Source organism: Armigeres subalbatus, chromosome 2 (genome assembly GCF_024139115.2).
Source record: "Armigeres subalbatus isolate Guangzhou_Male chromosome 2, GZ_Asu_2, whole genome shotgun sequence".
In the NCBI taxonomy this organism is placed as follows: domain Eukaryota; kingdom Metazoa; phylum Arthropoda; class Insecta; order Diptera; family Culicidae; genus Armigeres; species Armigeres subalbatus.
This window is the reverse complement of record NC_085140.1, coordinates 452,064,790-452,090,679: the sequence shown is the minus strand read 5'-3', so window position 1 is coordinate 452,090,679 and position 25,890 is coordinate 452,064,790. Positions and strand designations below refer to the sequence as shown.

The following is a 25,890-nucleotide window of genomic DNA, read 5'->3' as shown; positions in this document are numbered from 1 at the left end:
CTAAGTCTTCATGAAAGTCAAAGGGCACTAGAGTGCCGCCATTAAATGATTTTTATCTTTTCTTTACTTGATTTTTTTGAGATCTAATATCTTATCTCCATTTGTGTCTAACACTACTTTCTATTTTAGGTTTATAGTAAGATAATGAACCTTGGCGATAATGCAGGGAAATTATCTTTGAAATATTCATCAAACCTGCTGGAATCATATTGTGTTTCATTAACAATTCACTTATGATTTCAGTCGAAGAGTCTACTAATGTAGACAAATAAATAAATTTCATAAATTTCAATTTAAATAATTTCAATTTAAATAAATTTCTATTTGATGGAGTTTTATCACCCACAACAAAGATTTTTTTTTTGAAAATAATTTAATAAACAATAATATATTTAGTTGGTAACGCCGTCCCCATCTAGATGGTAATACTCACATTCCTTCAAATTGTTCTGAATCGGCGTTCCCGTCAGGACGATCCTTCGCTTGGTCTTGATCTGCGACACGGCACCACTGATGGCGGACTTTTTATTTTTGATCTGATGCCCTTCGTCGCAGATAACAAGATCGGCACCCGGATTCAGCAGGTATTCGTCTACCTTTTTCTTCACGAAGGCGGCCTTCGCCGCTAGTATATTCGACGGAGTTCGTTTGCGCTTCTCGTAGTTGACCAGAATTCGGAAGGCTTCGTATCCTATCAGCATACATCCGCAACGGTTCGCCGTAGACGAATACCAATCGCTGAGAACTTTCAGTTTATCGTTGACGTCACTGTTGTCCGGGAAATAGAAAACCTTCAGCCGGGGGCCACTTTTCAATGATCCCAGCCAGTGCTGAATTTCGTCGCTCCAGTTCATTACGGTGCTTTTAGGACAAATTACAAGTACCCGTTTGGTTTTCAGCTGTGGATAACGCATCACTGTATGTAGCAGCGTAATTAACTGAAGAGTTTTTCCGAGACCCATACAATGAGCTAGAATGCAGCCGGATCCTGGGTTCTTGTTGATGTATTCCACACTTCCATAGGTATTATCATACATAAAACGGACGCCTTCTTTTTGATGTGGTTTCAGAAGCTTCAATATATCGGGATGTACGCAAATGGCTCTTCCCATTTTGGCATCGTAATCCAATACAAGATTACTTTCTTCCGGCCCAGGTTGGAACGAGGGTAAAAACTTCTTCAAGTTTTCATTTTTCTTCTTCAGCCTTGAAACTCGTATTTCCTCATCTTTCTGAGCCGTTTTGGTTTCATCTGCTAACTGATCCTGTGTTAACATTGCTCGAATTTTCCGTTGTTTGTTGTCCTTCTCATCAGTTTCGTTAGTTTCCTCGACTTCGGCTTCACTTTCCGAACTGAGACTGATACAGTCACCGTCCTTCGCATTTGGTTTTTTGGCTTGAGGCGCAGTACGCTTTGCAGTTGCACTGAAATCAAAGTCTTCAAGCTTTTGCTCTTTAATTTTACGTTTAGGTTGGAACATGGAGACATCCAACAGTTCAACGTCAGAATCATCACTACCGATCCGATCGGAACGATCTGCCAAAGAACCATTCTCCGGGCCGAGCAGATCCTGCTCTCGATCTTTCCGCAGTGTTTCATCTACTTCTCGGAACATTTTCTTGCTGAACAACTGTTTATCAATCGGATCGATTGTAGCCGTTTTGTTCGTGGATGTTGCTCCATCCTTCGTTTTGTCTTTGACATCAGAATCTACTTTCACACGCTCTGATTTTTTCAGACGATTTTTCATGTTTTCCATGGCTTCTTCATTATCATCGTCTTTCATGTCGGAATCATCAATGAAATCCTTATCACTCTTCTTGCTTTTATCGTCATCTAAATCATCAGTAAGAGCCCTGGAACAGTCTGCGTCTTCATCTACCTTACGATTTTCTTCATTCCGCATCTCGTCGTCTCCACTTACGTCGTGGTTTTTGTCTAAACTTTTCAAGAACTTCTCCATCAAAATAGAGCCGGCCGAATCATCTGAATCGTAATCTCCCTCTTGCTTGAGCGCTTCAACAGCACTGTCCTCACTCCCAGAATCGTGATCTGTGTCGCTACTACTAAGTTGATTGAGCAGCTGATTCTTCATATTTTCATTGCATTTTTGCAGGAATTGTTCTTCAGTCTCCAAACCTTCATTGTCACTTTCGCTGTCCTCTGATTCATGGTGTAGCTCTACGTTGTTCAGGATGTCATCGATGACGCGGCCCTTCTTCTTAACCAATACCGGCTTCTTTTTTACATCCTGTGGCTTTTGTGGATACGCATTTCTCGCCACCTCAAGATTTGTTAGATTGCACAATTTGTCGATTTCCTTGTCTCGCAAGTTGTCATAATATTCTTCTAGCTCGGATTCAGTCATGTCCTCTGGTGCTTTTTCCTTCTCCATCTCTTCGCGATCGGATCCAGCTGCTTCATCTTCCCCTTCGCTCTCTATCCGTTTTCCACTACTCTTCGGTTTTTCCCTGATACCTTCATCAAGGTTCTGTTTTTTAGGCTCCTCTGTTTGTTCAGTTCTAACTTCCTCTTCAACTAAGTAATCTTGCACAACCCCTTCCGCCGCAGGCAAAATATCATTAACATCCAGCAGAATATCATCCACCTGTCCTAAAACATCGTCAAGCAAATCGCTTTCAGACTGTATCTCAGCTTCGTTTTCTTCGTGTTCTGTACTCGACTTTTCATTTTCATTTCCCGGTTTGGTTTTATTTGAACCTTCATTGTCAGTGGATGGATTTATTTCAGGCGATGTTTCTTGCTTGACTGATGATGTACTCTGATCATCATACTCATCTATGGGGTCATACACTACACTGGACTTTTCAGAACCCATTTCGGAGTACGGTTCGTTCTTAACTGGGATTTCATCTCCATCTTCCGGTACCACGCTGACTGACGTCGGAGCAGTGCTGCTTCCTTTGGATATTGTCGAATCTGTAGAATCGAGTCTTCGTTTGTTTTTCTTCTTACTGGGTTGCACTTCGTCTTCATCCGATTCTTCCACGGCAGATGTGTACTTTTCCTCTGATATTTGTTGCCGCATTCGCTTTGATTTCCTTCGATTCTGCCTTCTTTCGTACGCTGCCTCATCCTCATCATCTTCGTATCCGTCTCCTTCTGCCACTGCACTAGCGTTGTCATTCGCATCGTTCGAGCCAGATGATTCGGCATCACTCGATGAATCCTGTTCGCATGCTTCATCTTCACCCAGTGAGCTTAGTAGACGTTTCTTATACTTTTCATTTAGTGCACTTGCATTGATTGGTTTGCGTTTGATTTTTTCTGTTTGTATACAAACATCAACAAACTTGGAAGATGCTTCATCGTGGAACGGTGCATTATTTGATGACATCTTCAGCGTTAACCTGTGGATATTACTCTTTAGGGACAACATATAGTGTTCTACTTTTGAGTATTCTTCCTCACTTGCTTGTAAAGTTTTGTGATCCTCAACATCTTCACTCTGCACCTGACGATTGTTGTTGAGTAAGTCAAGCATTTTTTCACATTCCTTAGTATATAAGTCACCAAAAGTGATGAGATCTTGCACATTTCTTATCTCAAAATGTTTTGAAATTTGTGGATCTGATGCTGCTACTTCTATTTCACCGCCATTTTCTAAATTTTGGAATTCTATCGTATCATCATCAGATTGCTCTACCTGCTTAGCATTTTCATCATGATTGTGTTTTGAGTCAGATACTTCTGTGACATCAATTGTATTTTGATGCTCCAACGGTTCAGACGCATTTTCAGATAAAATTTTTGATAAATTTTCTGTAGTATTCAATGGTTCTATTTGCTCTAGTGACTCTGATAGATCTTCACAAAGATTGTTATCTGTTCGTTCGGCTGGATCCTTGGAGAGGTTCTCCATTTCCTCTTCTGTGTCTTGTGGCAGCTTGTCTAGTTCCTCTTCTGCAGCAAGGTTGTTTTCTGATTGATCAACTACATTTTCAATAGATGCCGATGTTACGGCAACTGCCGGTTGTTTAGATGTTGGCGTTTCACTTCCTTTATCGCTCTCTTCAGAGTTGCTATATATTTGTTCACTCTCGGAATTACATTCTAGACGTTCGGAACAATTTTGGGATAGTTCCAACGAAACCGTATCCACATCCGTCGATTCTTTACGAGATGGAGGCTCGGTTTCGCTGATATGGTCTTCGTTTGTAGGAACCTCTGCAGGTAAGACTATGTCCTTTATTTCATCATGATTCGCATTCTCTCGGTCGGGCGATTTTTCTTTTGGAATAAGTTTGTCCTTTAAGAGTCTTAGTTGTAGTTCTATGCTGGCTATACTTTTTAATGTTTGATCTTTATCAGCCAAAGAAGAGTCAGTCTCTTCTAGAAGTTTCTTAGAAATGTCCAAAAAACTTTTCATCGTGTCGTCTGGTTTTAATACCGTGACAGTATCTTGATCCGTTTGAGAGCTGTACGCATGATCGTTCTCCACGGAAGTTTTATCCTCATCAGGGCGTTCTTGTTTGACAGTAATTGGGCATTGTTCCATTAAAGATAAGACAACATTTTCCTCTTCATTTTCACTTTCGGCAGCATCTGAGTCATGCGTAATTACCTCGCTACCTACATTATGCTCATCATGTTGAATCATTAATTGTTCTCCAAACAACATGGATGGACCAGCATCCTCATCGTATGGTAGATTCACTACAGGCTCTTCTATTTCAATTTCCTCTTTAATAGTGAAACCAGGAGAAAGTTGTTCTGTCTGTTCAATATTGAGCAATTGTTGCATATCCAGATTGAAATCATAGCTAACGGTAAATCTCTGGTCTTCCTGCTCTGTCGCGGCCTCGTCCTCTTCAGTAAGATCAATGTTCTTCACTATCCGCAATTCTCCATCCATAACACGCGCATCGCCAATGCTCTTCATCAACGCACTGCCCAGTTCAATCTGGGCTAAAAGTTGGTCACCAGGAGTATCCATCCGTTCAATGGCGATCACCGGTTCGACCGTTTCAATTGTTTCGGTTATCTCCTCTTCTCTTTCCACAGACATTTTCGGATCAGATGACGCAGCCGTTGTTGGGTCAACAACAGATTCACTAATCGGCGGTGCTTGAGCAACGGATCCATTCTCGTCCTCGTTTTCATTGTCGGACGGAATAAAAACGTACTCGTCGCTGTTGTCCATGTTCATCTCATCCATTTCGGTGATCTCTAGGCCATTGAACAGATCAGGTTCTTCGACGGCAGTAGCCCTAGAATAAAAATTAATCAATTAATCCGCTGCATTTTTTTTTCTGATAACAAGATTCCTTTCTATGGCGCATTATGAGAGTTAGAACATGCAATAGAATAGAACATACAATCCAAAATTTCTTTTAACTTTGGTAACGTATTTTTCTTTATTTCTAGATTAAGTTTAACAATAAATCAAAGTAGGAGTGTTGTGTGGAGATAAGTCTTATTATTCACATTAATTTATGTAGATCTACAACTGCGAGATCGCATAAAATAATTCGTAATTTTAACTTAAAACGGCTACGCAGTCTTTAAGGATTAAAACAAGATTTATATTTGTCCAACGTTTCGACACGGGGTTGGTGTCTTCATCAGGGGAAAAATATTATGTTTGTTTCTTGTCTAATGTTTAGTCTTACAATAACTGTCAGGTTTGGAAATTTGTGGTACATTATTTTGGAAACACTTATTTTTAACATAGATGACACTGGCAAATAACACAGATTTTCTTTATCAAATAATTCGTATTTTTTTTAGTCCGTTTACTTGTAACAGGAATAGACTAGTGTGTTACAATGCAACGATTTGCATTCGTTATGTAGAAATTAATAGTATACAGGCAGTTGACGGTAGGGATGTGGTGAGGTCTATAAAAAACTCTATCAGAATTCAGAGTGTCTACTATCTGGAAAACCTGGAAAATACCTGGAATTATCCGGGAATTCCTGGCATAATCAGGGAAATTTCAATACTCGGTTATCATGAGTGAAATTCTCTCAAATGATGAAAAAAAAATCCGTTAAAAATTTAAAATATTTGAATAAATATCCCAATCAAATCTATTGAAAATGTAATGAACGTCAATGGATCGTTGTGCCGCAAAAAACGTTTTGCCATCTTCTAAAGAATTCCTGGAGAATTTCCGAAGCTATTCTTGATGAAATCTAGAATTTATTCGGGAAATCATTTAGGGATTGCTTTGTAAATTCTTTTGAGTATTCCCTCGGAAATTCTTTAGGAATATATTAAAAAATACTAAATTAGTTAGGATTTTTCAAAGCAATTCCTGGAGGAACTTCCGAAGGAATTTCGGGATCAGTTTTCCAAGGAATTATTCAAAGAAATCACTATAAGAATGATTAGCAATTTTCTAAATTATTTCTGGAGGAATTTCCGATGGTTTCTTTAAGAAATTCCCGAAAAGGAACCTGAAGCGATTTTCTAAAAAAAAGTATGTTTTGTGAAGGATTTTTGCTTAAGGAATTCTTGAAAGAATAGAATAGAAGGATTCCCGAATGGATTTTTCAAAGGAGGTAAAGGTATTCTCGAAGTATTTCCAAAAAATTCTTAAAAGCAGGTGTTTTCTAAAGTTTTGCTTTAGATACTTCTGAATAAGTTCCTAAAAAATCCCAAGGAATTTAAAATAAAAAAGTCGAAGTATTTTCCGAAGTTTTTTTCAGTAAAGCAGTAATAAGCTTAATAGCCTATTCAGAATACGATTAGATTATGTATCGTAATAAATATCGTGTTAAAGCGGAGAAAGAAAATTGAATATATGGGGATGGCATCAGGTTGTTGTTTATCATGATATTTATGATCATAAATCGCAGGGCTGTTACAAACTAGTCGAATTCAATCCATGAAATCCGCGACTGGCAAATTAAAATCCGCGACTGTAGAAACAAATCCGCGACAAACAAAATATAGTTTCTTACTTCAAAACACGTTTTATAAATGCGAAATTTCAATATTTTTGCTTCTAATCTATTGTCATATTCGTCGATAGAAAAGAAAATGAAAGAATATTCGCTAACTTATGTAATACCCAAAACGGCATAGTTAACGCTTCAGCCAATGAAATTCAATTTTTAATGTTTCCGGGAAACCCTCCATTCTAATCGATGTTGTATCGATGCATTTAGTTATAGGTTGGTTGGACAGATGGCAGTCTGTTGTCATAGATAAATACCAGCTAGATTAAGGGTTATATTTAAATTATAGTTTTTAGTACGCTCTAGTTTTTTTTTTCTTTCTATACTCTACCATCGTTTTACAAGGGCATGGACGCACCAATAATACGTCAGGCTGTTTATTGATCAATCATTGGATTTTGTACTTCCATCAATCCGCCAGTTTGGAAATAATAAGACCAATTTCTTCAAAAGCAAGCGATATAGCTCTGCAGAGGCCCGAACAAAGCTTGACGAATCTGATTTAAAAGCACTCAGGCGAAATGATACCAGAGGCGGACAGGTACGGTTCTAAGACCTACGAATTTTTCAAAACTTGGATAATGTTCACGATTTGAAAAATGATGTCATTACCAGTACGTATGAGATAATGGATGGGAATTGCTAAACTTATATAACACGGCAGACTCGACACGTTGTACATTTTCCGGAAGAGCATCAAGCAAAAATAGCATGCACTAGAGGTACCAAAAGAGACCGTAGGTAGGCTTCATGGTAGGTCGCGTACACGATGGTGTTTTGCAATTGAAGTAGACCTGAGGGTACTAAACTTCAGTGCGCCTTTCAGCAATTGGCCCAGGATTAACTGAGTATGTTAAGGTCACTCCTAACGGAATCCAAGTTTCAAAGTGCTCACATTTTCGTGAGCACACCACATCTGTCATTTTTGTTGATTTAGCTTTGCTTAGCGTCGCAGCATGCGTGAAATATTAAAAATGACAGTTGTGCGTTGCTTCCGTATCGAGTGGTGTGCCCCCGAAAACGCGAGCACTTCGAAAGTTGGATTCCGTCAGGAGTGACCTTAATGAATCTATATCGGAGTGACTGAAAAAAAAGTTGTTGGAATACGTAATAAAACAAAGGACGGATACCGAATGGTTTGAATGATGCCTGCAATAGTGGGAGTTTTTAAGCATGGTACAAAACTTGACGCAACTGATGGTCGGGCAATGAAAAAAACCTATCTATCGTTCAACCGACGATATTCGGATGTCTGAATATCGCCCCAACCAACGACATGCGATCTGATCCTTTCTCAACGAAAAGATAGGTCGAACAATCCACAAGGATTTTCTGTTTGGCAGCTGATATGACCAAAATGAGGATGACCAAAACGTGGCATTCCCAACCTAGACCTAAATCCTTCAACAGCAAGTTAACACACCACCGGAGAACAGCGCGCAAAGAAAAGATTAAAGCTGCGAGACACTTGAGGATGCAGATGAGACAGGTTCCCAATATCCTAGGATAAGGAGTTATACAAAGCGGCATGAACCCCAGGATAATTTTAATGTGACAATTTTAATTCAAAATATCTGGCGAAGCCCTTGGCTGGCTCACAAGGCGGCCCTTCTGGCCCGGCCTTTCTCCTGATTTCAATTGCTATTATATGATATCAGTGCCGTCCCGGCAGTTGCATGTGTGAATATTAATGCGTTTGATTCAACTTTATCGTCGACCCTCTATGCAGCGCAAGTAATCATAATTGTAATCCCGAAATTAGTGGCACAAAAGTTCTAGGCAATAAAATAAATAATTCTCGGCATTTCAGTAATCTATAAATGCAATTCAACAGACTTTCTATGTGTCCACTTAAACCAACATCCATACGACTATTAAAAGATTATTCGAATACCATGTGTTGGAAATCCGCGACTGTTGTAACAGCCCTGTAAAATGGCTTAATCTGAATAGGCTATAACTTGGCCGTTTGACACTTATAGTACCGATACCTTGGCTGATTGTTCCAAGCGAACTAGATGTTGGTCACAAACTAGAACAAACTAGATGTTGGCCACGCGAACAGGTATAAGGACGTCAGGCATGAATACGTTAGGCATAAAGGATATGCCCCAAAAACAGCCCACGACATAAAGAATATTTTTGCATCAACACATTTCCTGAAGGAGTTTTCTTAAGAAGTTCTGAAGGATTTCCTGAAGAAATTCCCAAACATATTTCCGGAACATTTCCTTGAGAAGTTTTCTTAAGTTTCGTAATAAAAAACAGCTGAAATAAAATTCTAAGAGATTTCCGATAGAATTGTTAACCGAATTTCCAAAGAAATTCCTAAAAAAAAATCAGAAGAATATCTGAAGAAATCTGCAAAGTATTTTATAAAGGTATTGTTAAGCTATATGCCATAATAAAATACAATAAAGTAGATGTACAGTTGACACACCCCTTGGTATAGTATTCATTTTGACTGTTACATGTTCATTCGTGTAGAGTTTGGTTCATTTTGAGCAAAGCAGGTATCCACATCACGCCACGTTAACTGATTCGCTCTCTTTTGTCTTGGACGTCGACAACTACGGATCGTTTTCGGGGATCGTCATCATAGAAAATCTTTCATATACTGGTCCTTCGAACCGGCTCGCGGTAAGTTTTCGGATAATTGGAGTTTTCCGACAAGTGAGGAGATAATAGGAAACAATTTAAATTGGATTTTAAAGCAAAATTCGAAAAATGAAATCGGTACTCATAAGGTGACAACTGGGTCGCTAGCAAAAATAATATAATTGGAAAAAGAGCCAACGGGGCAAAGCAAATGGCAACTGGGTCGAAATTGGCTTGTCAAGTGACATTGAGGTTATTTTTCGAAACTTGCAAACAGCCAACGGGGCAAAAATGTTACATTTTTGAAAATGTGAAATAGTAAGCAGGGAAAAATAAATGGCGACACCTGGGTCAAAATGTATTCGTTTAGGACGAAGAGGTTCCAGTCCGAAAAATCTTCACAGCCAACGGGGCACATATATTTAGGAATAAAAAAAAAAAAGAAGAAGAAGGTAAAAACGTGGTTGTATTTGCTGCAGCCACGGAGAAAAGCGAGAAAAAGAAAAAGCGACAACCAGTTCTAATCTCATAACACCTCTGTGAACATTGGTCTAAACAAAACGGCAAAAGTGCGCAAAAAACACCTAATTGGATTTTATCACCCAGCAGGTTAAAAAAATGGCGGAAATGAACGGAAACGACATCGCTACGGAAAATGAAGAACATCAATCGAGCTCAGCAGATACAGTACTGTACATCACGCAAGAAGCTCTGAATACACTGTCCGCGCAGCCTCAATCATGCTACGAACAGGATCATCAATATAATCGAAAATATTTCGGCATTCAAGAGGACATTCTATCTCTGGAAACGAGACGCGAAATGCTTAAAGATTGCTATAAGAGTTATGATCAATACCAAACTAAATTAGAGCAGATTCTACCTACCGAGGTTTCAGAGCCGAGAGGAACTGGAGATCCGCTACATAACAGGCTTGAGCTCATTTGAGAAACTGATAAGGAGTTTGAAAACGAACACTACTGGGACATCGAGTCGCGATGGTGTACGTCTACCAATGGTGGATTTACCAGTATTTTCCGGATCTGCTGAAAACTGGCTTGAGTGGTTCGACAAGTTTAATGCTCTAATTCATCAACGCAGCACGTTAGCAACCATTCAAAAATTTGAATATTTGAAATTGTCGCTACGCGGATCGGCACATGGGTTGATCGATTCACTTCCAACAACAGAAGCTAATTACATTGTTGCATACGACATGTTGGTACGGCGTTTTAATAACCCGAAACTGCTCATCCAGAAACACATGCGGGAATTGTTCGAACTGACAGCTGTTGGAGTAGAATCAGCAGTTGAACTCCGAAATCTGTTCGACGGGGCCAAGAAACATCTGCGATGCCTTCAAATTATGAAGCAACCGGTGGAGTCTTGGGATGCAGTCTTGATCCATTTGATGGCTAATAAATTGGACCCTATTACACGTCGCGAATGGGAGGCTACGTCATCGGGAAATGTGCCTCAGTCATACAGTATGCTGGAGAATTTCGTTACGAACAGATGTCAAATGCTAGACGCCCTACCGTTGAAGAGAAAAGCGGTCATTGAAACTACCTCTGTCAAAAGACTTAAAACGGAAGGACGTACATTTGCAGTCGCGAAACCGTCCAATGGATGTTCGGTTTGCAGAGGAGATCACTTCTTGGGAAGTTGTAATCGATATCGAGCTAAATCAATCGAAGAAAAACTAAAAATGGTCAAGCGTTTCTCGCTGTGCTATAATTGCCTCAAGCAAAATCACACGGCAGCACAATGTCGGAGCAGAGGATGCTTCAAGTGTGATGGGAAGCATCATACTTCAATCCATCGCGAAAGGAAAATCGGATCCAGTCACGAGAGCGATAAAACAGATAAACCGCATCAGGACAAAAGTGAGTAAAAGCAGTTCACATGATACCTACTAAAGCGCATAACCGATTTATTGAATAAATTTCTGTACAGAACAAACTACATCGACTTATTCATCAGCACACGAATCCATACTTCCTACTGCATCAATATTAGTTTGCACTCCTGATCGTTCACCCTTGCTGTGCCGAGCCCTTCTTGATTCGGGCTCTCAGTTCAACTTTGCCACTAAATCATTGATGAATTTATTGGGAGTTGCAACTTATAACACTAAAGTTAGTGTACACGGGTTTGGTCAACAAACACATTCACTTCGCGAAAAGGCATTGATAACCATCGAATCCCGTTTATCAAGCTACCGTAAAACATTACCTGTACTAGTAACAAATACTATAACAGGATGTACACCATCGGAAGATGTCAACACAAATGATTGGAATCTATCTGACGTACATTTAGCGGATCCTGAATTCCACTTGAGCCTTCCGGTTGACTTATTATTGGGAGCCTCAACGGTCTTCGATATTATTCGCAACGGCAACAAGAAAATTGGTGAAGATTTGCCACGTTTACAGAACACAACCTTGGGTTGGGTAATTGGAGGTGGTACTACGTATATGAGAGCTAATCGAGAAGTAACTCTGATCATCAATGAAACAGCAAACCACGTACGACAAAAATGGACAGAAGAGGAGTCTGTATGTGAACAATTATTTGCAGATACGACAACACGCGCACCGGATGGACGATTTGTGGTTCGACTCCCGCGCCAGTCGAATGCCAGTCAATTGGGTGATTCAAGTCCTTGGCTCTGGCAAGATTCTTAAGACTCGAAAAAGATTTGAAGCCGACCCATCTTTACGTCAACAGTACAGCAACTTCATGTCGGAGTATCTGGCATTAGGTCATATGTCAAAGGTAGAGGAAGCACAATTACCACAGCTGGAAAGAAATGGGTCTGTTTTTTACAGTCCACATCACCCTGTGATCAGACCGGAAAGCACTACTACAAAATTGAGGGTAGTATTCAATGCTTCGGCGCCTTCGTCCAGTGGTCTATCACTAAATGATGTCTTGATGACCGGCCCCTCTATTCAGCAAGACATATTCAATATTATGATCAGATTCCGATTTCCAAGATACGTATTGATAGCAGATCTCGAAAAAATGTATCGACAGATCTTAGTCCATGAAGCAGATTGTCAGCTACAGTTGATTCTCTGGCGCTTTACGGAGGAAGAGCCTGTATCTACATATCGTCTCAATACTGTAACATATGGCACCTGTTCAGCTCCATATGTTGCGGCGCGATGCTTAAAGCAGTTGGCAATTGAATCCAAAACATCGCTTCCGGAGGCTAGTCGAGTGATTGAATTTGATTTCTATATGGACGATATGCTAACCGGCCACGATGATCCAGATAAACTGATAGAGATAAAGGAAGACATAACATCGATTCTGGAAGGTGCTGGTTTTAAACTTCACAAATGGAAATCCAACTCACCTTCATTACTGACGGAAGCAACGGGAGAACAAGAAGTAAAAATTCTTGGTTTACGATGGAACTCACAGTCGGATGTATTTGGTTTCCACAGCGATCTGCAAATAGACGCAAAGCCTACCAAACGTAATGTACTATCGGAAATCCAGAAGGTCTACGATCCGCTTGGGGTTCTTTGCCCGCTTATTGTGCACGGAAAGCTGATAATGCAAGATATTTGGTCGCTTAAACTTGGATGGGATGACTTATTGCCTGACACAATAACTGAAAAATGGAAATGGTTTTGCATTCAAGTATCCGGTATTAACAACATCGTCTTTCCAAGACGCGTTAGCACATCAGAGTTAGACTGCAAAAATACGATTGAGCTACATGGGTTCTCGGATGCGGCTAAAAGAGCATATGGTGCAGCCATTTATGTCAGAACAGTTACTGAAAACGGAGCCCAGGTCCAACTGTTATGTGCTAAATCTCGTGTAACGCCATCAAACGAAAAAGGAATGGATGAAAACACTACCATTCCTAGAATGGAATTGAGAGCCGCCACATTGTTGGTAGAGCTCATGACGAAAGTCAAAGCGGTACTGGTGATTTCAGTTGATAGAGAATATTATTGGACTGATTCTACAGTTACATTGGACTGGATAGCGAACCCAACAAAACGACGGCCGCAATTCATCATGAATAGAGTCAACAAGATCAACGAAAAAACGCGTTTGAATGACTGGTACCATGTTAGTTCTGGAGAAAATCCGGCGGATCCCATATCAAGAGGTGTATCTGTAAAAACACTGGCCAAAAACCCACTGTGGTGGAACGGCCCAACCTTTCTCTCGGAATACAGTCAACCGTGGAACCAAGCAACAGTTGAACTGGTAGAAACATATTACTCTATTACTATGTCTGAAACTTGATTATGCATATGTACAACATGTGATAGATTTAGTTCGGAAAAGGTATTGGAGGGTAACCGCCCCTTCGGTGGGGTTTGATCCCACGACCCCAGTTCGCATGACAGGTGCTTTCCCTACTAAGCTACGAAGGACCTCCGTCGTCCACCGCAGCTTAGCGGGTACTGATGAAACCAAATTCCCAGCACCAGGTACCAGCCGATCTCTCGCAATACATTTTCAGAACTAACTCTCTCAAATGTATTTTTGTACACATCATGTCAACCAAGTAGGATGAGTATTTAGTATTGTCCGGCTCCTACACACCTGTCATGCGAACTGGGGTCGTGGGATCAAACCCCACCGAAGGGGCGGTTACCCTCCAATACCTTTTCCGAACTAAATCTATCACATGTTGTACATATGCATAATCAAGTTTCAGACATAGTAATTAATTTCCACTCCGGGTGGCTTAATACCCGGCATATAGGCAATTAACTTTGAATGTACTGATCTCGAGTGGCGATCTCTCTTCGCTTGTGTGGTCGTGTTGGGATCTGACGACCAAACTGGCACAACCTCACACAACCCTACTTCATTGAGCGCCGTTGCTGATGAAGCAAGTGTGTAGGAGCCGGACAATACTAAATACTCATCCTACTTGGTTGACATGATGTGTACAAAAATACATTTGAGAGAGTTAGTTCTGAAAATGTATTGCGAGAGATCGGCTGGTACCTGGTGCTGGGAATTTGGTTTCATCAGTACCCGCTAAGCTGCGGTGGACGACGGAGGTCCTTCGTAGCTTAGTAGGGAAAGCACCTGTCATGCGAACTGGGGTCGTGGGATCAAACCCCACCTAAGGGCGGTTACCCTCCAATACCTTTTCCGAACTAAATCTATCACATGTTGTACATATGCATAATCAAGTTTCAGACATAGTAATTAATTTCCACTCCGGGTGGCTTAATACCCGGCATATAGGCAATTAACTTTGAATGTACTGATCTCGAGTGGCGATCTCTCTTCGCTTGTGTGGTCGTGTTGGGATCTGACGACCAAACTGGCACAACCTCACACAACCCTACTTCATTGAGCGCCGTTGCTGATGAAGCAAGTGTGTAGGAGCCGGACAATACTAAATACTCATCCTACTTGGTTGACATGATGTGTACAAAAATACATTTGTTAGAGTTAGTTCTGAAAATGTATTGCGAGAGATCGGCTGGTACCTGGTGCTGGGAATTTGGTTTCATCAGTACCCGCTAAGCTGCGGTGGACGACGGAGGTCCTTCGTAGCTTAGTAGGGAAAGCACCTGTCATGCGAACTGGGGTCGTGGGATCAAACCCCACCGAAGGGGCGGTTACCCTCCAATACCTTTTCCGAACTAAATCTATCACATGTTGTACATATGCATAATCAAGTTTCAGACATAGTAATTAATTTCCACTCCGGGTGGCTTAATACCCGGCATATAGGCAATTAACTTTGAATGTACTGATATTACTCTATATCTAAAAATTATGCTTAAATGTTCTTTTTTATCTTAGGATTGCCTTTTAACAAACAATTCAAATCATGATCTACCATGCAGCCAAACCGATACTTCAGATTACAGCCTAATCGAACGCTATTCGAGCATTGGAAAATTGCAAAGAGTAATAGCATATTGCCTAAGGTTCAAGCAAAATTGCTTCTCGCGTGGGAGTAGGAGCACCGGTTCGCTAACAAGAAGTGAAATGAAAGAAGCTCTGAAACTTATTGTCAAGATTAGTCAGAGGAAACATTTTCAGGGAGATATCAAACAACTTGCTTCGAAGAAAGAAGTCATCAAATCAAGCTCTTTGCTAACATTGAATCCTTTCTTAGACCAAGATGGTCTCCTTCGGGTTGGTGGGCGTATCCAAGCGGCTGGATTAAATTATGATCAAGTGCATCCGGTGATATTGTCAGCAAAATGCAATGTGACTCGATTAATAGCTATTGATACACATTTGTCATATCTCCACGTCGGACCACAAGGATTGCTGTACGCCTTACGATTGAATTACTGGCCGATTCATGGTAAAGCTTAGTTCGTAAAATTGTCCATCAATGTTTAACGTGTTTCAGGAACAATCCTAAACCACTTAAACAAATCATGGGAGATATTCCGGAAGTTCGATTAACACCAGGTAGACCATTCCAAACATGTGGCGTAGACTTTGGTGGCCCGTTTACGATTAAGGAGAATTTTGTACGCACAAAGAAAACTCTAAAAGTATATGTAGCATTATTCATCTGTTTACGTACTCGCGCAGTTCATCTAGAACTCGTGAGCAGTTTATCAAGTGCTGCTTTCATTGCGGCACTCAGGCGGTTCAGCAGTCAACGAGGACGAAGCACAACGATTTTTTGCGATAACGCTACTAATTTCGTTGGCTCCAAGAACGAAATAAAACACTTAATCAATGAGTATACTCGACAGATAGAACCAGACGTGCTCAAATTTTGTGACATGGAACAGGTGGAATGGAAGTTCATTCCTCCCAGATCCCCAAATTTCGGAGGCATCTGGGAAGCTGGTATTAAAAGCGTCAAGTACCACATGAAACGCGTATTAGGCTCATCAGTTCCTACATATGAAGAAATGCTAACATTACTCAAGCAAATCGAAGGTTGCCTGAACTCGAGACCCATATCGCCGCTATCCACAGACGCACGAGACCCTAATCCATTGACTCCAGGTCATTTTCTTACAGGGGGTCCTATTAATGCCCTTCCAGATCAATCCTTTTGTGAAACTTCTACAAACCGATTAACCAGGTACGAAGAAGTCCAAAAAAAACTACAGTTATTTTGGAAAAGATGGAAAGTTGAATACCTTAATAACTTACAGCAGCGAACAAAGAAATGGTCATCTGAACAGCCAGACTTAATGATCGGACAATTGTGCCTGATAAAGGACGATGCGTTACCACCAAACTGTTGGATTACGGGTCGCGTAATTAAACTTCATCCTGGACCCGATAAGCATATTCGTGTAGCAACATTGCTGACAGCTAAAGGTGAAACCAAAAGATCCATTAGCAAACTTTGTCTTCTTCCTTTTGAAGGTATTGGTGGGGGTGGAATATGTTAAGCTATATGCCACAATAAAATACAATAAAGTAGATGTACAGTTGACACACCCCTTGGTATAGTATTCATTTTGACTGTTACATGTTCATTCGTGTAGAGTTTGGTTCATTTTGAGCAAAGCAGGTATCCACATCACGCCACGTTAACTGATTCGCTCTCTTTTGTCTTGGACGTCGACAACTACGGATCGTTTTCGGGGATCGTCATCATAGAAAATCTTTCAGGTATTTCCGAGGGATTTTCACAAGACATTTTCGAACAAACACCTAAAGAATTTAAAAAAAAAAATCGTAAAGGAATCGCCAAATGCATCTCTAAAGGAATTTCCGAAACAATTCCTTGAGATGTTTTCTAAAGTTTTAGCAAAGAAATTTTCAAATTAAATCCTGGAGGAAGTTCTGAAGCAATTCTTAAAATCCGGAGGATTTTCCGATGGAATCTATGGAGACATTTTCAAAGGAATACATGGAGGAATTTCGTATGTGATTCCTGAAGGAATTTTAATTGAATGGCTGAAGCAATTACTGGGTGAACTTGCGAAGGAATTCCTGGAGGAATTTCTTAAGTAATTACAACATGGTTTTGTGAAGGCACCAAAATGATGATGATGATGATGATGATACTACCATCTATTGTAGCAAGGCACCTGCCGATAGCACTGGCCATATCTGAGAAACGATTTGATCATGATTATACTACTGTTTGTATTTCATCAAACTCCTGTATGAAGGGCCAAAAATGGGTGGAGTGGTTCCATAAGCAGAGACACTTATGCGAATCCACGGGATGAATAGAGAATCTCCTTCCAGAAGAAAGTTCGTACATACAATAATATAATCTAGCCCTCGTTTCCCAGATTGACCCAATAGATGGGGAGAAGAGCCCGCCCTTTATCCACGAGATGTTAACAATAGGAAGTTGGCGATTCCACTCTTCCTATCCAAATCGCTTCAATCGGGTGCCCTGATGGTTTTTTTTAATACATTCATATAGTTTCAAATAGATGTAATGTAAATTGATAATATGCAATGGAATTTTCTCACCAAAAAATCGAGATATTTTCTTCATCACCAGCATGTTTTGAAACCAATTGTTGCTCGGAGATGGAAAACCGTCCGTCGAAGAATATTCTGGTTAAAATCAGGGAAACGAACCCATTTCCTTTGATTAGTTGGTTGAACAACATAATTTTTGAATCCTGAAAAGATGATATGAGAAGATGGAAGGCAGTATCAAATATAATCACATGAGTGTTTTTGCTTAAAATCAAATATGTAGGTATATATATTTTTTATCCGGATACTAAACATTTTTTGGCCAAAAACCAACAGTTCAAATAAACAGCTGCATTTTTTCTGATTGTGTGAAACCATATGGTTATTTCAGAGAATGGTTAGCTAAGGTCAGAGTGTATGTAATTAAGGCACCAAAATATCCTTAAAAATAATATTTTTCGCAATATTTACTTTTTTGTATTGATCATTTTGCTGCTAAAATCTATATATGGCACGTTTGTTTTTGCCTGGAAATTAATGTAAAACACCTGGAAAAATCAGGGAATTTTGTTTTTACAGATGAGTAGACACCCTGTCTATGTAACCGAAGCGACCCTGTCTCGCTCAGAACGTACTAACCCAACCAGTCATTGCGTGGGATTCTTAACAGCCCTGACCCGACTGGCACATTTGCCAAGAAGGTGCGGGTCGAACAGCGTCTGTCCTGACAAGACAATCAATGGCTGAATGAGAAATGCTTTTATTCGGAAGCTATGCCCCAAATGACAGCCTCATCCCGCTGGATTGGGAACCTTGAGGTAGTGACCTACTGTTCCCCAAAACATCAATATTGTTCGAGAAACTGACGCTGAAAGATTATGGACTTATACTGCCGCTAACCGCAAGTAGAGCACATCTGTATATGGAGGTCCATATACAGATGTGCTCGACTTGCGGTTAGCGGCAGTATAGGTAAAATACGCTTGTTCAGTGCGTGGATTCGTCGTCAAGAAAACTCCTATTTGAAGATATCACGGTTAAAAGATTCTTCGTTTTGTAATTGGAGAACAACTTCTTCATCGACACCAGCAAGAATTATCAAAGGAAACTGTGCACCCATGAAAAACCAATAAATCGGCATCCTAGGAGAAGATAGAGGAGAATAGAGAAGCCAAACGGCAACAAACGACACCCGGTTCTGGACAAGGAAGTGAAGTGTTCATGTTGACAGGACAAGTCTGAGCATTTTGAACAGCTTTTCAAAGTACCAACCATTTATGTTAATCTTGGCATGATCAGGCTATCACACACTTCAATACCGAAGCTCCGTTATTGCTAGAGTTCCAAACGGCTATTTAAAGTAGACTCGATCGGGTGTCCTACGAAAGACGGAAAGCGCAAAAAGCAGAATTAACGAAAGGCGGAATGGCACGAAATGCAGAATCACGGAAGGCAGAATTACGAAAAACAGACTCACGCAAAGCGGACTTACAAAAGGCAGTATTGCATGAGACTGTTTTAACTTAAACGGACTTTTAAGTTAAAACAATGTAATGTAAGTAATGCCGCCTTTCTCTGCATAACAAATTACCTTATTACATCGGGTAAATGCGTGATTTTGAAGAAGGAATAATATCCTCTTGACATCTATCCAGACCTTTTTTGAAAACTATAATGTTACAAACGAGACTCAGTTTAGTCTCTCGATCACATTTCTGATAACCGGGTTACCCAATCTGTTAGGTACTCACTACAAAATTATTCGTTCATGAACCCAACCCGCTGGATACGGCAGAAAGGAAATACAGAAGCCAACTTAAAAATAAATCAATTGATTCCAGCGACATTCCTTCGAAAGTCATACGGGAAGTGGCTGTCAATAATCCGCAGATTCGCTCAAAAAATGGTCGTCCATAGAGCAACTGAGTCAGATGCAACTGCGTCCTAGAAATGATCTCGATGTTGAGGATTATTTCATACCATAGGAGTTCAAAAAAACCATCGATAACTAGCTTTTTTGAAAACCGATAATGCAAATGCCGATTAGAAGATTTTAATTTTCGCAATGCTTCACAATCTACAACGGCTTCAAACGACAGAGTACTGACTGGTTGGTCGATGGGACATTTTCTACAGCATCGCAACAGTTGTCAGATTTTTTCAATTCATGCTCTTGTGGGTCTGGGGGGATGTAGAAGGATCCTGCCACTCGTGTTCATTTTGCTCAGCTCTAAAACACAGGAAAATTATTCAGAAGCTCTCGAGGCTCTTTTTGACATTAGCATTAGCATTGTTACGGTGTTATTCGTAGATTGGACACTAGTGATACTCATGTTTTACTTTTGAGATCCTTATCTAGAATGCTATCAGAAATCAAGAAGGGGAGTGGTCCTTGATTCCAGTCTCAAACAAAAATAACAAAAGCATGAGGATTACTACTCCTGGCCACGCCCATCTTCACCGTAACTAGGGAGAGGAAGGAATTGTTGATGTGGTACTTACTTAACGAGAGGCCACCGACTTAGCGACACCCTCGTAAGTACCACGGAGTTGGATAATGAGGAAGGTATTCGTTGGGTCAGGATTTGCCTGTAGCTGGCAATGTAACCTTGGTAGATCTTACCCCGTAACACACCAGCGTTACGGGTCTCGCTCTCGGGGCTCTTTTTGACATTTGTACAAATGATGGCATGCTTTTGAAACCACGGTACGTATTAATGGACTTCGAGAAGGCAGTCGTGAATTATGTGAGGGACGTTCCCCCAGGCACAGGATGCTATTTTCATTTCATTCAAAGTCTCATACGAAAGCTTAATAGCCTCGTACTTAAAAATGATCACTCCAGTGATGTAAACACTTTTATGGCCATCAAAAACCTTAAGGCAAAAAAAAACGATCGTATTATTGACGCCTATGTGGAATTAAAACCATTTTTGTCAGTAAAGTTGGGTAAATTTCTTAAATATTTCGAAATAGACGACCTCTGTTCCACCTTAATCTATAGTCTAATTACAAGGCAGTTATGGACGGCATAATATTGTTTATTAGTCTTCGATGTCCCGTTACGCTGGGATATGGATACTCTGAAGTAGTGCGTAACGGTGTAAATCTGGTCATATCGCCAGGCTCGGTACAACACTGAAGCTGACAATATGACGTCCCTAATCCCGAATCCCAAGGTGTCAGGCGACCCGTGCCGAGGGGATGAATGGCCTGGGGGGTGAAACAATTAGCCAGGCAGTTAACGGAGCCTGTAATGCTGGGTAGACACCTTTTCGTTATGCATTACGGAGAAATATCTACCACACTGTGCTCTAGTTCTTACGACTATAATTTTCTTTTAGATGACTCATTTTTTGGATGGAGTCAATGGAGTAAATTGTAAAAACGTAACTCAATCTTAGGCTGGTTTTCGAAGCCGACGACATGAATCTCTAAGCTCCAGAGCGCTGATTAATTAGGAAAGAAGCGGATACGAATTTGGTGGATCTGCTAAACCCTCTGACTGATTAGAGCTCTGTGTAAAGGTGAGATTCGGAAATGCCAAACGCAATGCAATCAGATCTCTATACAAAAACGAATACGGAACTCATAAGAAGAAGCAAAAATATGTTTGAACTTCAGTACCGATGCATGGTCAAAATCAGTATTATCCCACTTTTTGTTGAGCCGAAACTGATTGAGGGGCGCGCCTTTGAAAAATGGTCTAAGCCGTTTCTCGAAGGGTATAAATAGCGGTACCTTAATCTAAAGAGGCCTTACATTAAGTTTGAAAAATATCTGAATAAAAAACGACTTCTTCATTTCTTCTCAATAGAAATGGAGCAGAAAGACATGCACTAAACAAATGACACGAGTATACTACAAAAGTTCAATGAAATGGACGCAGTGGTTCAACCCGAACAAAAAAAAAATAGTCTTCGATCAGATCGTGCAGACTTCTCTTATTTCAAGTTCTCAAATCTAAAATAAAATTGATCAAATGACACACATTATTAAGAACCCTGAGCCCTTCAAGTCTTCTGAAGTTGATCTGTCTAGTTTCTAGTTGATAGTAGTTCCAGGTCGATTAGCTAACATCGGACCCGGTAGTCAGGTAAAGTGTATTAGGTCTTAGAGATCGTTTCATGGCATGTGCCAAAGAGCAAACTCGTTCAATACGAATCAGTTAGGTCGTATGGTACGGCGTCTAAGCAGGGGCAGGATATTCTAAAATACTCCTCATAAATGGACAGTATAGAAATAGGTGAAATTCAGTTGACAGCCAGAGCTCCTATCCATCGGACGTGTTATTTCACTATCTTATTTTTATTCGTTTCTCGAGTCGTTCGCAAGTAACTGCAATGAACCCCGCTCGCCCGAATACCGTGGTGGTCGACTTCAATTTGCTTCCTATGCGACCTGATGCAGATAATGTGCATGATTTTCTCGCGAATGACCTGAAATTGAAGTTGTCGGATATGGCGAGGCATTATATTGCTCTGTACCGTTCTCAAAGTTCTATGCAAAGTTACCCTAGCCCGGATTCAGGAGAAGATCGATGCAACTCTCAGGAGAAGATCAATGCGAACTCTCCGGCGGCCGGATTCCATGCCGGAAGATCCTGTGTGGACCACATTGTCACGTTCCGTATTTCCTCCTCGAAAAGTAGCTAATTTCACCTATTTCTATAGTATTTTAGAATATCCTGCCCCTGCTTGGACGCCGTATCATACGACCTAAGTGATTCGTATTGAACTAGCTCGCTCTTTGGCACCATGAAACGATCTAAGATCTAATACACTTCACTTACCTGACTATTGGGTCCGATGTTAGCTAATCGACATGGAACTATATTAACACCTGGACCTGGACTCGACCTGGAGCAATATTAAGTTGAATGATACACGCTGTTGAAAAAATGTAGTAATTTTCATGTACCAAAGATTTTTTTCACAGAAAGTTTGTTAAGGTAATTTAATTAGAAATGAGGTATGGGTGTTTCAAAATATTTCTTCGGCGATTTTTTGAAAAAAAAAAAAAATATTGTATTCTTCTCTAATATACCGTATAAAAAGTAAATTAGGATAGGATACTAAATTAATGATTTTGTGTGTGTTACTTCTACGTGAAGTTAAACGATTTACAATGATATGGAAATGCTAATATCATCTTCCAAACTTAGACGCACATGTTCATGATAGAATTAGAGGCGAAAGTATAGAATTGATAGTTCCGTTAGGATACGGCAGGCATGAAGAATGTTTTTATAGAAGTCGATTTGAAAGCGAGCGGAGGGAAATATTTGTGATGGCACATATCACAAGACCTTCCTTCTGCCAAGCTCCCGTATGAAGGGGGAGGGAAGAATATCAGTGTGGAAGCTGATATATCTGCACTGGCAAAAGGAAGGTGGCCATGCCATCGCATGCGGAAGGATTTTCTATCGACGAGTGCTGTCTCCAAATTTCTAATATGACATCAGCATTTAGTCGAATAGGATTTTTATTGCACAGTTCTGTTTTCTCATTGCGCCATCACAAATATTGCCCTCCGCTCGCTTTCAATTCGACTTCTATAAAAACATTCTTCATGCCTGCCGTATCCTAACGGAACTATCAATTCTATACTTTTGCCTTTAATTCTATCATGAACATGTACGTCCAAGTTTGGAAGATGATATTAGCATTTCCATATCATAGGATAGGATAGTAAATAGGATCACTCAGCATTGGATAAATCATAGTAATTAACCCTCAAAACATATATACACATTTGTAGCATTTCTTCATAGAAAACAATCTAGCTAGCGTATAACAGCACAGATTTCACGTTAGAGTTGAAAATTCGTATTTTGGTGCATTCACTTATCTGCCTGTTTTTCCAGATATTTCTTAAACTCGCAAAGGCAGACCTTGCTTTCTTGATCCGTGCGCCAAGATATTGGAAGCTTTCAACATTCTCCACTGGTTGCCCGGCTACTGTGAAACTGGAAAGGGTCACCGTGTTTACATCCAACGATTTGGCTTTGTTGACGTTGATGACTAAACCTGCCGAAGAGGAGCGTTCGGCAAGGTCGTTGAGCTTACTCTGCATATCAGAGCGCCGTTGCGCGAGGAGTGCAACGTCATCAGCCAATTCGAAGTCGTTTAGGTGCTTCATGGTTATAGGCTGTCATAACAGCCCGCGGCTTAGTTCACGATCAATCGCATCTACCAGAATCTCGTCGATTACGATGAGGAACAGTAACGGTGATAGAATACATCCTTGCCTCACACCAGCTACGACCTGGATAGGGTGGGGTAAGACCCCATTGAGCTATTTTTTCTATTTTTTTTTTGAAACTCCTCGTTAAAACTAGGATATCTTTTCAATATCAGTTTACATTTAAGGTTTGGTCCAATTCGCGAATTAAAATCCAATTAAACTTAAAAGTGACAGTTAGAAAATTATAAAATCACCCGGTCATAATAATGGCTGGCGCTACCCAAAAATACCAATGAAACATCTATCAAAAATTATTCGATATCTGTAAAATGTTATCTTGAACTGTGAGCAGGGTTATTTCAAATTTGATGAACTGTCATTTCCATGTTTAACTTAATTTGTTTTCATGAATCGGATTAAAGCCTAAGTTTTGAGTAATGATTGGGTCCCAGAAAAAAGTAAATACAAAAAGCGTTTTAAAAATGGTCTTAAATAACGAGTTATGGGGCAAGAGTGCTACCCATATGCGGCAGACGGCCACCTAGCTAATATTGTTTTCCACTGTTTAAACACAGGAAATAATCAATCTTTTGTTCAGTTCAGACTGTAATAACACTTCCTCCATATCCTGTTTCTATGTAATATGATATGATAGCCTATTTGAATTGATTGGAACATTATATTAGGGGCGTCCCGTTACGCTGGGATATGGATACTCTGAAGTAGTGCGTAACGGTGTAAATCCGGTCATATCGCCAGGCTCGGTACAACATTGAAGCTGACAATATGACGTCCCTAACCCCGAATCCCAAGGTGTCAGGCGACCCGTGCTGAGGGGATGAATGGCCTGGGGGTGAAACAATTAGCCAGGCAGTTAACGGAGCCTGTAATGCTGGGTAGACACTTTTCATGTTGCATTACGGAGTAAGATCTACCACACTGTGCTCTAGTTCTTACTATTCTTGTTAATACTTATGAGTGATGGTCGGAAGAGTATGGAACGACTATAATTTGCTTTTAGATGAACCATTTTTTGCTCCTTTTGGATGGAGTCGATGGAGTAAATTGTAAAAACGTAACTCAATCTTAGGCTGGTTTCGAAGCCGACGACATGAATCTCCAAGCTCCAGAGCGCTGATTAATTAGGAAAGAAGCGGATACGAATTTGGTGGATCTGCTGAACCCTCTGACTGATTAGAGCTCTGTGTAAAGGTGAGATTCGGAAATGCCAAACGCAATGAAATCAGATCTCTACACAAAAACGAATTCGGACTCATAAGAAGAAGCAAAAATATGTTTGAACTTCAGTACCGATGCATGGTCAAAATCAGTATTATCCCACTTATTGTTGAGCCGAAACTGATTGAGGGGCGCGCCTTTGAGAGTTGGTATAAGCCATTTTTCGAAGGGTATAAATAGCGGTACCTTAATCTAAAGAGGCCTTACATTAAGCTTGAGAAATATATGAATAAAAAATGACTACAGTCAAACCTCCATGAGTCGATGTTCCATGACTCGATATCGACTCATGGAAGCAAATTATGCCATATTAAAAAATATTTTCTGGGTTACTGTGATGGTCCCTTCAAACAGCTTCCCAGGGATTTCCTATTCCATATCTCGATATTTCCATGAGTCGATGGTCCCTTCAATATCGACTCATGGAGGTTTGACTGTACTTCATTTCTTCTCAATAGAAATGGAGCAGAAAGACATGCACTAAACAAATGACACGGGTATACTACAAAAGTTCAATGAAATGGACGCAGTGGTTCATCCCATTCCAAAAAAAAAAAAAAAAAAATTATA

At 40.3% G+C, this 25,890-nt stretch overlaps 1 protein-coding gene across 1 annotated transcript in view; it reads right to left on the bottom strand.

Moving 5' to 3' along the window:
- Positions 1-25,890, bottom strand: part of LOC134213751 (transcriptional regulator ATRX-like) — a 44,257-nt gene that overhangs the window by 10,353 nt on the left and 8,014 nt on the right. Inside the window, exon 2 of the mRNA XM_062693070.1 lies at positions 434-5,232. Coding sequence (XP_062549054.1) covers positions 434-5,232 — 4,799 coding nt within the window. The remainder of the gene's footprint in view (positions 1-433; positions 5,233-25,890) is intronic.